General features: G+C 46.2%; 1 protein-coding gene across 1 annotated transcript in view; it reads right to left on the reverse strand.

Annotated features, from left to right (window-relative positions):
• The window catches only part of POLD3 (DNA polymerase delta 3, accessory subunit), a 102,841-nt gene that overhangs the window by 34,617 nt on the left and 54,415 nt on the right, over positions 1 to 13,809 (reverse strand). The window contains exon 9 of the mRNA XM_078658579.1: positions 9,916 to 10,019. Coding sequence (XP_078514705.1) covers positions 9,916 to 10,019 — 104 coding nt within the window. The remainder of the gene's footprint in view (positions 1 to 9,915; positions 10,020 to 13,809) is intronic.

The raw sequence follows: 13,809 nt of genomic DNA on the forward strand, positions 1-13,809 counted from the left end.
TGTTCCAGAATACCCTGAGATCTAACGCAGATAGAGACATTCATCAGGCATTGGTGCTCCTTGATTTGTCGGCCGCGTTCGACACGGTGGACTATTCTATTCTTGTCAACCGTGTCGAGCAAGCCGGCCTCAGGGGCCATGCTTTCAGCTGGCTGAAGTCTTTCATCTCCGAACGTACTCAATCTGTTAGATTGGGGACATTTACAGCCCCAAAAACCGTTTCTACCTGTGGAGTCCCTCAGGGATCATCTTTGTCCCAGTTATTATTTAATTTGTATTTACGCCCTTTACTGCACTCTTTGAAAAATCACAAAGTTACGATTTTTAACTATGCAGATGACTTGCAACTTGTTTTTTCATTGAACTCCCCTGACGCTGTGACAGAATTTCAGGAAACTATGACCCATATCCAGAGATGGATGAATCTGAACCACCTCAAACTTAACCCGGGCAAGACAGAACTTGTCTTGCCCGGGAAAAGTGAAATTAGTTGGGGACCCCATTTCTGGCCATCTGACATGGGAATTCCACCTACCAAATCCCACACAGTTAAGAGCTTAGGGGTGACTCTCAGTGAGGATCTATCGCTTAAAGGTCATATAGGGACGGTAGTTTCATTCAGTTTCTTTCAATTGAGAAAGATAAAGAAAATTGCCCACCTTTTAACTAATTCCGCTTTGATTCAAGTAACTATCGCCTTAGTTTTATCTCGGCTTGACTTTTCAAATAGTCTGTACCTAGGTCTTCCAGCAGGTCAGCTAAAGAGATTACAGTATGTCCAGAACCAGGCACCCAGGCTCATTTGTAAGCAACCTAAATGGCAATACATTAGGCCAGGATTAGAAAATCTTCACTGGCTGCCGGTAGCCCAGAGTTGCATTCAAAGCCGGCTGCATTATTTTTAAAGCATTGCAGGGCAAGGGTCCCAAATTCATAAGGAATTTGGTATGCAAATACATCCCTTCACGTAACCTTCGCTCGGCCCACCAAGATCTGCTAATGGTACCCTTATTTAAGAAAAAACGTCAGGGCGGTAGTTGTTTCCACTACCTTGCAGCCTCCTTATGGAACTCCTTGCCACTGCCTTTAAGACAGTGTGACGGTCTTCTTACCTTCAGACAGGCCTTTAAAACATGGCTTTTTAACAGGCCTATCCTTAAATAAGTGTGAAAAGTACCCTTGCGAAATGTACCTTTAGCGTTATGCTGTGTTCCAAAAAAAAACTTCGATAGCGCCATGAAGCCCATGGGCGTACGTGCGCTGAATAAATAAAATATAACCTAACATAACATAACTAACAAATCACTTCATCTTTATTGAAGAGGCTGGTTAAATGTTTGCATGGGTTGAAACCAAGACAACTGCATCCGGTGGTTACGTGCAGCAGAAAAACTGTCCAACTGTAACGTTATCCTAGCACATAGCTCTTCAAAGTATTCTTCCATGTATTAAAGCACTGTCAAAGTAAACGCAGGCCTATAAAAATGCACGCAACACTAACATTTCTTTCGAAAGACAAATGATTTCCTTTCACTGTTGACTGGTGGTCGAAATTCATCTTTCTTCTGCATCTGTCTTGTTATGTTTAAATGTGGACCAGAACACCCACCCATTGGCAGTGCTAATAAGTTTGCCCTATGAGTATTGGATATGTGACGATAATAGTGTGCTGGGAAATTCTATCCCCGAGCTCTTATACCACCAGGCTGGCCCCCATTTTGCCACTTCGCAGGCCACTCCACGTGCGACAGTCAAGCTGCATTCCCCTCAACTAGCAATAAAGGTAAAAGTGAGGAAACGCCGACTGAGGACCGCACAACGCAAGAAGTTGGGCCCACGTGCCAGGAGGCATGTGTCACCACCCACAACCCGATGACACTCTCTACTGCATGGAGGGAGCAAAAACAGTAGCCGCAAGGCAAAGTTGTTTTGGATGTGCCACTTTACAGAAAGTAAAGCAGTGAAGCCACAGAGATAATGCCACTCATGTCCAGTGGAAGCCAGGCCTGATAGGAAATTGGAAAAGTAATTCAGGAAACACAGGCCGTGCCTAAAACGATTATGATTTTTTAAAGGAATAAATGAAAGAAAAAGAGTAACTGCAGAGACTTTCTTTTGAGATTACTGCTACGACTGGAACGCTGTTCCTTTTTGACATCCAGCCTTGAGAAAGCCCTAGGCATGCCAGCCACTTGGTCTGCTGTTTCATGTTACATCAAGCTCTAACCCTGATGCTCCCAATAACAAACAATTAAAGATAGGAAGAATTCTTTAGAAATTTTTGGACATTTATTCCTTAAAAAATCATAAACTTCTTAGGCATGGCCGGTCTTTCCTGAGCTACTTTCCCAATTAGCAGGTGGCCATTACGGGTGTTGCCACCTCACAGGAGTCCTACTTCTTCCAGAACACGGGTCCTGTCTGGGTTACGTAATCCCATGAGCCTCACCATTGCTCCTGTGAATAGTATCAGGTAGTAAATTGTGCCGATATCATTGGAGCTTCCCCCTTTTCGAAAGCAGTAAGGGATTTCTCTGTGGCTTTAAATACCTTCTTACATGCCTGTGACATTGGTGCACTCATTTGCCGACAAAGTAGCATGTAACAGCTTCGCAGGCGGATGGAGACTGGGATTGGCATGACAAAGCATTACAAAATAAGTATAAACCATTGTGACTCGTATAACGACAAGAAGGAGATTCTCCTCCTAGGCCATTAAACGAAGTGAACACAAGGATCTGGGACAGTCATCTGATTTACGCCGCCCGACCTTCGGGTTGTGGGCTGAATGGCCGTGTGCTACATTGTAATGGCGGGTGCGTTATGCATGCCAATGTCTGGATTGTGGATCGTACTAGATGTATACTGCACTATTCTGCAATAAAAATATATTTAAAAAAAAAAGGATCTGGGACAGTCATATAATGGGTCTTTTCCAGAGAGGTAGTCCATCAGGGGTTGTCACTGGGTGTCAAATTTGTGGTCCATATTGGCGAGGCTCCTTTGCATTTTCTCCATGGCTATCAGTACTCATAGTTTGCCTGTCCATTTCTATATAGAGGGAACAGTCTGATTCCTCCAGCTCAGTGCGAGGAGTTGTTCTGCCACCGATAGCATGCTGGTTATTATTCCCAAGTCCACCTTAGATAATGTTGCCATTTCTGCTGGTTGAAGATCCAAAATTATGGTACGTTATGTTATGTTAATGATAGAGGGATCAGTCTTTGGTGGGTATCCCATCATCCCTTTAACCCCTTCGACGCTGATGACGAGCTGGGCTCGTCATGAGGTAGCCTCCTCGCACGCTCATGACGAGCCCAGCTCGTCACGTAAAGTGCGCTTTTAAAAAAGTCAGCGTACGAGCGGAATTCCGCCCGCACGCATGCGGTTAATATCTCCAAAATGTTTGATGGGTAGCGAAACAGTGAGATGGGTCTGTAGCTGGCTGGCGAGGATGAGCATGTAGTGGGTGTTTTCAGTAGTGGCAAGATGGTGGCTTGTTTCCAGGAGTTCGGGAAGGTAGCCGTGCTAAGAGTCATCGAGGATCAGAGTGAGTGTGGTGCAGATGGACATGAGCTCACTTGTGAAGTGTGGGAAAGGGTACAAGAGGGCTCCCGAATGGATGGATTGCATGACACTGGCAGTTTCCATGAGGGTGATGATCACCACATCATGGTGGTCACTGAAAAGTAGTTGTCTCAGAGGAGGACTGCAGGGATGGAAGGGTTCAACTGGAGTGGGAACGTGTCATAGACAAGGCTTACCTTGTTGTGAAAGAAAAAAAATCAACCTGGAAGCAGAGCTCCTTAGAGGTGGTAATGGAGCTTGTGGTGGAGCTGGCAGCGGGCATGGTGAATTTCCTTACAATGGAGAAGAGTTTCTTTGTGCTGTTGTTTTCTATCCCCTCCAACAAGGTTGAGCATTGGATGGCTTTCAATTGTTGGAGGTAATATTAAAGGGCTGATTTGTAGGTTTGTTTATTGCTGCTGTTGTAGGCCAGACACCAATGACGCTCGATCTGCTTGCAGTAGCGTTTGGTGCATCGAAGGTCATCCTAGTACCAGCCAGTTTGGTTGGTCCTGGCAATGGTCTTGATTTTGAGATGTGCCAGGGCGTCTGCACAGATTGTGATCCAGAGACCAAAGTTGCCAGTAGAGCGTGCAAAGTCGTCTTGGTGCGACAGGAGGTGGTTTTGTAATTCTCCTGACCAGATTTCTTCAGAGACAGTATTCTAGTTGCAGCGGGTGTTCCCCTATGGTGGTTGAAATAAAGGTCAAAGCTGATGAGAGAATGGTAGGTCCAGGTGAGAAAGATGGCTTGGTTAACTGAGATGTCCCTGATGTTGGTAAAGATGGGGTCAAGCAGGTGGCTGGCGACATATGTGGTATCTTTCACCAGTTGTGAGGGTGTGGATGTGTTCAGGTAGCCCAGGAGGTCAGTGGTGTTCAGGTTGGTGAGGTCCTCTAGCTGAAAATTGATGTTGTCTAGCAGGATGAAGAAGTTGGAGTGGAGTACGAAGGAGGCAATGTCTGTGACAGGTTTCCGAACTTGGCACTTGGCCCTCGTGATCTGTAGAGCAGGGCTCCCCGAGGGTAGTATTATTAGAAATGCTGGGTTTGAAAGCCATCTATTCAAGCTAGTTGGCGGCGTCGGCTTCGGTGAGAACGTAACAAATGTGTTCCTTGCAGACGATTGAGGTTCCTTCTTGGGGTTTCCTGGGCCTGTCCTGTCTGGTGATATTGTATCCTAGCGGAATCATATTCGCCATATTGGGGCTGCTGTAGGTTTGAGCCAGGTCTCTATGAGGAAGAGTAAGTCTGGGGAAAAGTCGTGAAGGAGGACCCAGATTTCGATGGGAATGTTTGATGAGGGAGTGGGTGTTCAAGTAGGGTGCTGGCCGAGGTGAGGTGGGGCATATATATTTCTGGGTACACGAATGCAAGTGTCGTGCGATTGGAGGGAGTGCAGGCGGCGTCACAGGAGAAGTGGCAGCTGGCGCTGGACAACACTCCTTTGGTGTTGGTCGGATAAGTCCGACAGCACAGCAGGGATAGGCATTCTTCAGGGCGTGAAGCAATTCAGTGGGGTAACATCTTGTGCTGTGGTAGGGTGGCAGAGGACTAGAGGTCCTGGCACCGGGAGTGGACTAGGCGCATTTGTGCTTGCCTGCGAGACCATGCTGCAGTCGCCACTAAGAAAATGTGGGAAGTCGTCAACCTGGTATATTAGATGAGGGACCAGGGGAGACAAACAGGAGGTGGTAGTGGGAAGGATAAGGTGAAAACGCAGCATAGGGTGGTAACAAGGCGTGAAAGCAAAAAACAATAACCAAAGGAGGCAAACGCGGGGCAAAGAAGGAACAGAAGAAAAAGTGGAAAAAAGAGAGGCATAAGAGAGTTCAAAAGTGTGAGTGAAAGAGTGCAAGAGCAGGCAGCATGAGAAGAACAGGGCAAACTAGTGCACTAAAGCACTAAAAGTCAGAGAAAAGAAAGAAAAAGTGGGCAAAGGGTGTGAGAGAGTGAAAGCAGACAGTGAGAAGAGCAGGGCAAAAGGAGCGAAAAAGCGCAAAAAGGCACAGAGAAAAAAAGGAAACAGTTGCAAACGATAAGGCAAATAGGTGTGAGAGAAAGAACAATTGAAAGCGGGTGGGGAAGCAACAAGGAGGGCATGGATGGGGAGAGAAGTACATAATATGGAGAATGCACAATGTGGAACATTTGGGGGAGAGAAGCAATGGGTAACAGAGAGCAATGGGGGCGCTAGGAGGGAGGAGAGGCACACAGACGTGAAAACAACATAGTGGGGGAGAAGCACGTGAGGGTGTGTGCTGCCACAGAGTGGAGGGGGGGAAGAAGCACATGGCCAAGTGGGAAAGTAACATGAGAGAGAGAGCAACACAGAGATGGTGACGGCGAATGAACAGTGCATTTAGGAGACAGACTGAAAACGCATGCACTCTCATGGAGTGTTTAACCCAAAAGATAAAAACATGTGCTTGAAAGTAAGTAGTTGAAGGAAACAAGTAATGAAGCCATGCTCCAAACAACAAACACAAGAAGAGGAAGGAAAGCCCCCACAAGTTACTATATAAAAAGCCAGCAAATCAAAGTGACTATAAAGTCACCCAATGGTAAGCAATGGGCAGGCTCTGAGCCCCCTGATAAGAGGACAAGAGGTCTTTTTGCAACGGATGGAGTGCACTGTCCGGTAGCTGAGACCTAGAAGGCCATGTTATGGTCAGGCCGAATAATAAAATAAATAGATGACATCAGGAGGTGAGCAAAATACTCCTCTGGGCTGAAATAAAGTGACAATGTCAAGTCAATGGCAGAAAGAGGTCAATTCAAATAAGTTGATGGTTGAAGGGAGCTGACTGAAGCCCATTCTATACATCGTGTAAGAAATATATCTTGTAGACAAATGCGCGGTCAAGGATCTACAATACCACTTACAAATAAGATGCTTTTGCATCTTTATCTCAATGATGGCATCACAGTGCCATCTAGTGGTCTGAGCTGCACTGGTCTTCCAAACGTTTGTCAGAACAAAATATACTCGAGGAAGACATGAGTGTCTCTTGAGCCCTTTCTCTAGGGTTCAGAGACATTTTAAGGCAGGGGCAAAGTGGGCTCTGGCCGAGGGCTCCATCATTTCTGGGGGGGCAAGGTGGGGGGCTAATATTTCCGGCTCTGTTCTCCACAGTCCTGCCCTGATGATCTTGAATGATTCTTAAACATATATCGTTTTTTATAACATTTTCCTTTAATTTATTTTTAATATGAGTGATGTGAATGACTCCACAGCCAGTACATTCCAAGGGTCTGTTAAAAAGCAGAAACATTAGAAGCGACAGCCTCCTGTATCCCCCGAAAGCTCCTGCTAGAGTGACGCTATTATGGATTTCTCCTCAGCATCTTTAATGGTAGGAAGGCCAGGTGCGGAAAGCGCTCAGTCTTAAAGCTATGGGCCGAAGGGTAAAGCAAAATTCAAACCTTGCGGGGTTATCTTGGAAAATTAAATAGACATCTAAACAAGCTGCATTGTTCTACGTCAAGCCACTTCAATAACTTGCCAGAGAAAGATGTGAGACCGTAGATAGAGATGGCAAACATTTAGAACAGATTACCTTCAAATGAGGAATAAACAAAGGTCCTGAGAGCTCACTATCAAGATTACACATTGCCCATTAAAGGACGTTGCCTTTGTTTTAAGGTTTTCTAAACGCTGATGGTAGCCTCCTCTCTCCTGAAGATACACTAAATTCTTATGACATCCTTGCTATTGTGTATCCATTCAAAGGTCATCTCCTTAACGTTATCTCCTGTCTCCTCTCTCCCTAATGTGACAATGGCTCCTCGTGTGCAGTTTGCTTATCTTTGTACAACACCCTTGCCTTGTGACTAGGGTCGCGTTATACACGGAGCCACTGGAATTATGTGGCAGGAGAGGGCTAAATTATGCGGCATGGTTGAGCAGAAATATGCAGCAAGAAAATGCTAATTATGCTGCATAATACGGCACATTTTGTAATATTATTACTTCATTGTTTCATCATTTCTAAACTTAGTAACACTCTGATGGCATTAGCTGCACCTAATTAGTACCAGTTTACATACATATATGGCAAAAAGCATCAGAAAGGTGACCAGTCCAGATTTGCAACGGGCCTTCCACTGTGCGGCAACACCTGTCATTGCATTTTTAGTAACTTTTAAAACCGCAGATTGAAGCATCTCTGTCAGGAGGTTAGTCCTGACCGCCAATGAAGAAAGCTCAAGGCCCAAGACCTCGGCTGCCCTTCTCACCACCACAGCGTAGGACGCACCCTAATCCATTGCCACGATAGGGGGCGAAAGCCTGCCAAAGTCTAGAAAAGTGTCCAAACCACTGGCATCACCCAGGTCCTCTTTCCAGTCCGGCTCTACTAGCTGGTCTGTTAAAGGGTCCAGCGACCCCTCCCAGTCCTCTACACCACCTTCTGGGTGATAGAGAACACCAGGGATGAACAGGGGAACAAAAGTACCCTCCAGCGTCGGATCCGATGTCGACCAATGTTGGTCCAGCTTCGGGTCTATCTCGGGAGTGAGGATGGGAACGGGTCGACTGGGGGCATGGTCAGCACGAGGGCGCCGTCACCAGGATCGATGCCGGAGAAAGTTGGGTACGATCGACCGGCGTCAGTCCGGACCCAGGCATGGATCCGCAGGGGTCCTCCGGCACTGGCATCGAAGGCCCAGGACCCCGACTAGTTCTGTGGGGCCCAAGGGTGCGCCGGCTGAGTCGGGCTGCCCTAAGATGAGGTGGAGGGCCTCGTAGAACTTAAAAAGTTAGGCAGGGGATGCTCCGGCCCCTGGAAATGAGAGGAGTGGAGTTCTCCTTGAAGGAGGCACCGGAGATGGAGCCTTAGAGCGTCGACGCTCCAAGTCCCACGTCGGGTAAGCCTACCGGTGGGTAGAAGGGGAAGAGCGCTGGTGCTTCTTCGCCTTCTTCTTGTGCTTCGACTTACCCAAAGATTTTGAAGAGTGAGTGCAAAGAGGTGTGAGGGCTCTGCAAGAGGCCTAAAGACCTTTCTCTCGAGCGAGACTGGGAGCAACACAGAGCCGACCTCGGGGCCACCAAGAGCTTTCGGGACCGTTCCTGCAAACACTTTGGATTCATGGCCCAGCAGATGGAGCACAACTTTGGGTCGTGGTCACGCTCCAGACACCAAAGGCACACAAGGTGCGGGTCTGTCACAGACATCAGCCAAGACAACGCTTGACCCTGGTCAGACATCCCTCGCGCACCAGGAGTCAAAAACTCGAAAAAGCAATCAACAAAAGGTCGAAAAAGTTTAGTCAAAAAGTGTCTGAAGGGGGTAGCTCTCTCTGGATCTGCACTAGGCTGGCGCGGAAAAAGAAAGAACCGACATTAACGCGCAGGGGCGGCATCTAAGTAGACACTGCAATGTCATCCCGGCGACCACGAATCTGACGACGGACGCGGAGTCAACACCCACCAACGCGCAGGGGTACTGCTCAGAAAAAATTCTCTGGATCCAGTCTGACGCCTGGGGGTAATTCTAAGGTAAGGAATCTTTGACTAACCGTCTCTTTCAGATCCAAAGTTATTCTTTTGTTAAAATTTGCAGATTACGTGAGAGATGATGGATTATTTGGCAAATGCTGCAAATCTGTAATTATGCGGAAATCGCAGCGGCCGCACTATTGCATAATTCCAGTGGCCCTGGTTATACAAGTTACATATATACATACAATGATGGGAACAAGGAGATTTCCTTGACCCTAGGCTATCGAAAAGGTCAGCTCTACCTCATTCATTCGACCCTCCCATAATATTTTCTCCAGATTCAAGGTTAGCTTACCTAGAAAGCATCAAGCACCCAAAAGGCCATGAAACACTCCTCCAAGACTGTGTGCACTTGGAGAGGGACAGAGACAAAAAGAAAAGTGAGAAAGAGAGCAAGCGGGCAAACGTAAGCCTGAAAAAGGATGAATAAGTGAGCTTGACTGAGAGGAGTTTGAGAAAGTGTTTGTGTGTGAGAAATGGTTTATCTAAATGTAGATACCTGAACTCCATCATCTGATTGCAAGCACTAAAGTAATGCAATACCCACCTCTTCACACGATCACTCTGTGTATTGATAAACTTCAAAATATAACCTCCTCTTGTATAGCCCAGCTGGGAATTATTGTGGGGAACAAGGAGTGTTACAAAACCTACACAACTACATTTCAGCACACTGCTACAAGGGACAAATCAGTCTATTCCTGGCAGCAGACATTAGTTGTTTTGAATGCATAAACAACTGCCGTTCTGCTCATCTCTAAAGTATACAAACAGTGCCCATGTGGCAGCTGTCATAAGTGCACGATAATTAAGTGCTGGTACCGACAATTAAGTGCCGGTGCTTACCTTCATCCTCACTGCTCTCCGATACTGGCTTTTTTATTCTTCTCCTCTTCTTTTTTGTAGTTTTCTCATCATCACTGTCTGATACATCAGAACGTTTCACTTTACTGTCCACAAATGTTAAACAGAAAAGAAAAAAAAAAAACAGACTTTGTGATGAAGGTTGCAACAAATTTCAGTATTAAAGTTGACCTCATTCAAATTCTTAGTACAGGTATGCTTAAAGAAACAATTCAAGTGGGACTTGGATGCAGCGCCAGGACAACCTCGCTGGTGATAGTGCGCTATACAAATACACATTACATATCACTTAGTATAGTACCCCTGCTCATAAGCGCCATTTAATCAAAATCACAAGGACAGCAGAGGCGACAATACAGGGAAAAACATTAGACAAACTCAGACTCCCAAACCCCGGCTGTACCGTAGCATGTCAACACATGAGAACATAAAGAATTTGTTTTTTTAGTAATTACAGTTCTCTTGCATTGGCATCTGTAAGAGATTCACTTGCTTTTGAATTACTCCCTGTAACCAGACTTAAAATCTTCAGTACGTTTAATACACCTATACTAAAAACACATTTAACATATTCGCCCACCTATTGTGTTTTCTGTCCAAAAGGCAGTCAAAGTGGAGAAAAGGACCACCTTTAGCGCTTCTTTTAACACATACACAGCCTCACAAGGATGAGTAATGTGAATCCAGGATATAAACACTGGACAACTGTACTTCCAGAAACAATGTTTTGCTCTCCAGCTTGAGGTTCCGTGAAAATCGTCACGACGTTTTGGGCATCGCCGAATATGGACGAGTGTGGTATCTATGAACCGTAAATGACGAGTTTAGTAAGTGTACGCGGTATCGCCATGCTACTCAGAAGAATTCATCAGATTTACAGGTTTTTACCAATGAGCCCTCGGGTTCCATTTTAGATACGGTATCCATTTTGTTTCTTGCCCTCACGTAGTCAGCGAACAGGCAACTGCCCGCATCGTGACCCTCTGTTCCCAAGCTTTACGGTGGAAGTATATTCCTTTCATGCGTCTTTTATGAGTAGGGGGAGGACACTGCTAAAGCAGTTGCCTCCGCCCGGAGGTGATCCTGGTGTGCCGGTCTATTGTTTCAGCCTTGCACGTGCTGGGATCAAGCCCTTTTAAGCCACGATTACGCATCCAATATTATCCTCACACTCTCTCCTCCCTGTTGTCTGATTTTCCCTGCAGCTGTTCTTGTCTCTTTCTCTTGCTTATTTACAACTCAAGTGGAATGTACCTAATGGTGGGAAGATGTGCTTTTACAGTTGGAACTGGTGATGTTAATGTAATTATGTTCCGGAGCTCTGAATACATGAAAGCGATCCTTTGAATTTTACTGTGGGAACTGAGCTGTAACCTTTTGCTTACATATTGTGCAATGACAAGATCTTGTATAAAAGAGAGCGACACACAAATGCAATTCGAAGCAGACTCTTGGAACCTACACTCTGTTGTACTTCTCATGACTTTTGCATCCCTGCAGTAATAAACACTGATCTTTGACGCCGAAGGAAGTCTCCCGTGTCTCTGTCTTTAGTGCGCCAGAACAGGTATCCCACGAAGGTTTTAGGTGTTGTTCCCTGGCACCGCTGGGCCTTAAATAGCCCAGTCCTTCAGTTGGCGCCCAACGCGGGGCGACATCGGCGGTACCGGTCCAAAGCCTGACGATTGTGAGGAACTTCGTGTGAAATCTCCGAGGAAAAGGTGCACCCCGCTTCATCGATCCTGTTGTTGAAATAAGTGGTCCGAAGATTTTTCCCGCGAAGATTCCCGCCTCCTGACGGCTGCGACGGACCGATGCCCTGACTGTCGACCTGTTTTCGACGCCTGGCGTAGACCTTTCGTACAGCGAGACGATAGACGGGCCTTCCTGGTGATGCCATTGAAGCTCTCAGTTAAGTATTTGTGGGTCGCTCCCAGTCCTTAGTTGTTGTTTCAGCTTGTTGAAGCTTTGTTGTTTGCATGGTTCCATTGCATTTGTGGTTCTTAGTTGTTGGTTCTTAGTTGTTATTTGACAGTTGCAATTGCCAAAAACCGAGGGTTTTGTCTTTCACGAAGATTCAGTACTTCGGTAACCCTTGAAGTTTGATACTAGGTTAGTGTGCACGATGCCTAGCCATAGTGGTATTCTTGGTTTCTTTAAATGTTGCAACAATGATTCCCGGTTGGAGGACTCGTGTCCGATACCTCCAGTTGGAACTCCGATATATGAGCTCTATAGTCGACATGGTGTGGGCCCTATTATATATAATAAATATTGGGTCCGTTACACGAAAAAAGATGGTGTCCTTAGTTGGCCACCGCACGGAAGTTTTGAACTTGCGATTTTAGATAATCTTGAAGCTAAATTGTTTAGAAAGAAAGCTAGGCCAGCTATGTTTGATTCCTTTCGGTTGTGGCGTAAAGAGGCCAAGCAGAAAGAAATCAAACAGCTTAAAAAGGATCGAAGAGAAGGGATCGTTCCGATAATGCAAGTTGTACAACAATGTCAGCGAGATAAAGAAGAAAGAGAAATAGAAGTTTCCACTAGACTGCATCACATGAGGATAGACAAATGTTATCCGGTTTTACCAGCTAGTCAGGATAAGAAAGAAGAGGATTTAAAGGAGGATTCCTTGTTAGCGTATTTGATGAAATCGCCACCTCCTTATGCACAGGGTGCTACAGCCCCTGTAGTTCCTCCTGTAGTTCCGCCTGTTGTTCCTCCTGTTGTCCCTCCTGTTGTTCCGGCGGCTGCGGGTCAGCCCGGTGTTGGTCCTACGTTTGTCTCACCACCTGTCTCTATTCCTACTGCTCCTTTGCCTGTACCTTCTCAGCCTCTTGTCCCTGCCACCCCGACTACCTTGCCTGCTTCTGCTGTGTCGGCCGTCACTTCAAACGTTGTGGCTCCTGCTCTCCTTCTGTTCGTAATCGTATCCCTAACACTGTTGCTACCCTTTATTCACCGCTTTCTGGTCAGTTATTTCCATCCGATACTTCTGAAACTCCCCAAAGACGGAGTCAGATCCCTAGTGGAAGGGAAAAAGAGACGTTAGTGACAATGGCACATAGGTGGATAAGACATCCTGCCTACTACCCTCCACGCATGGTTTTTGAGACGTTTTCTCAGTTTAATGAGCCTACACAGAGATTCGTGTTCGAAGAAATGTGTAACTTTTTGAGGGAAGAATGGTATAATAACAATTTAGATAACGTACCGCCCGATATGATTGAACTTCAGAGTCAATTTTTGAGCGGTATGATTGTAGGTGGAGATGTACGACGTGCCTTAGAGCGACTGTTAGCCCATAGGTCGACAATGCCTTCTCGAGTGTCGTTTGATGACGACTCTGAGAATTGGAAAGCGGCTCCTGGTCAGTACCCTATGAGAGAGGTCCCGCCAGTGTGGATGCCAGGTGATCCTGGTGCTGCTCCCCCAGTTTTGCCACATTTTCAAAGAGTTTGGATACACCTCCCATGGAAGCGATCAGAAGTCTTACAGGTCAAACAGTCCTTGCCTGATCCACGCAAGAATCCGGCGGGTTACTATAAGGAGTTGTCCCAATTGGTAGATGCTACTACTATGAACCTTGCCGACATCGACATGCTGTTCGGTAATGTTGTGCCACAACCGGTTTGGGCGAAAATTCGTCAGGAAAATCATGCAAATGAGTTAGGCGGTGATTGGGCTGCACTAATAGCAGCTGATGGCCGACAAGTTGGTGGGGCTAAGCCTGAGCAGTTAATTACGGATCTACCTCAGAGAATAATTACACTTATGAAAACTCTCATGCCAGCAATGAGGGTGAACTGGGATAAATTATCAGCTTGTAAGCAAAAGAAAGACGAGAGTGTCTCGGACTTCTTTACTAGGTTCGAG

The sequence above is a fragment of the Lissotriton helveticus genome, chromosome 8 (assembly GCF_964261635.1).
Source record: "Lissotriton helveticus chromosome 8, aLisHel1.1, whole genome shotgun sequence".
NCBI classification, from domain to species: Eukaryota; Metazoa; Chordata; class Amphibia; order Caudata; family Salamandridae; genus Lissotriton; species Lissotriton helveticus.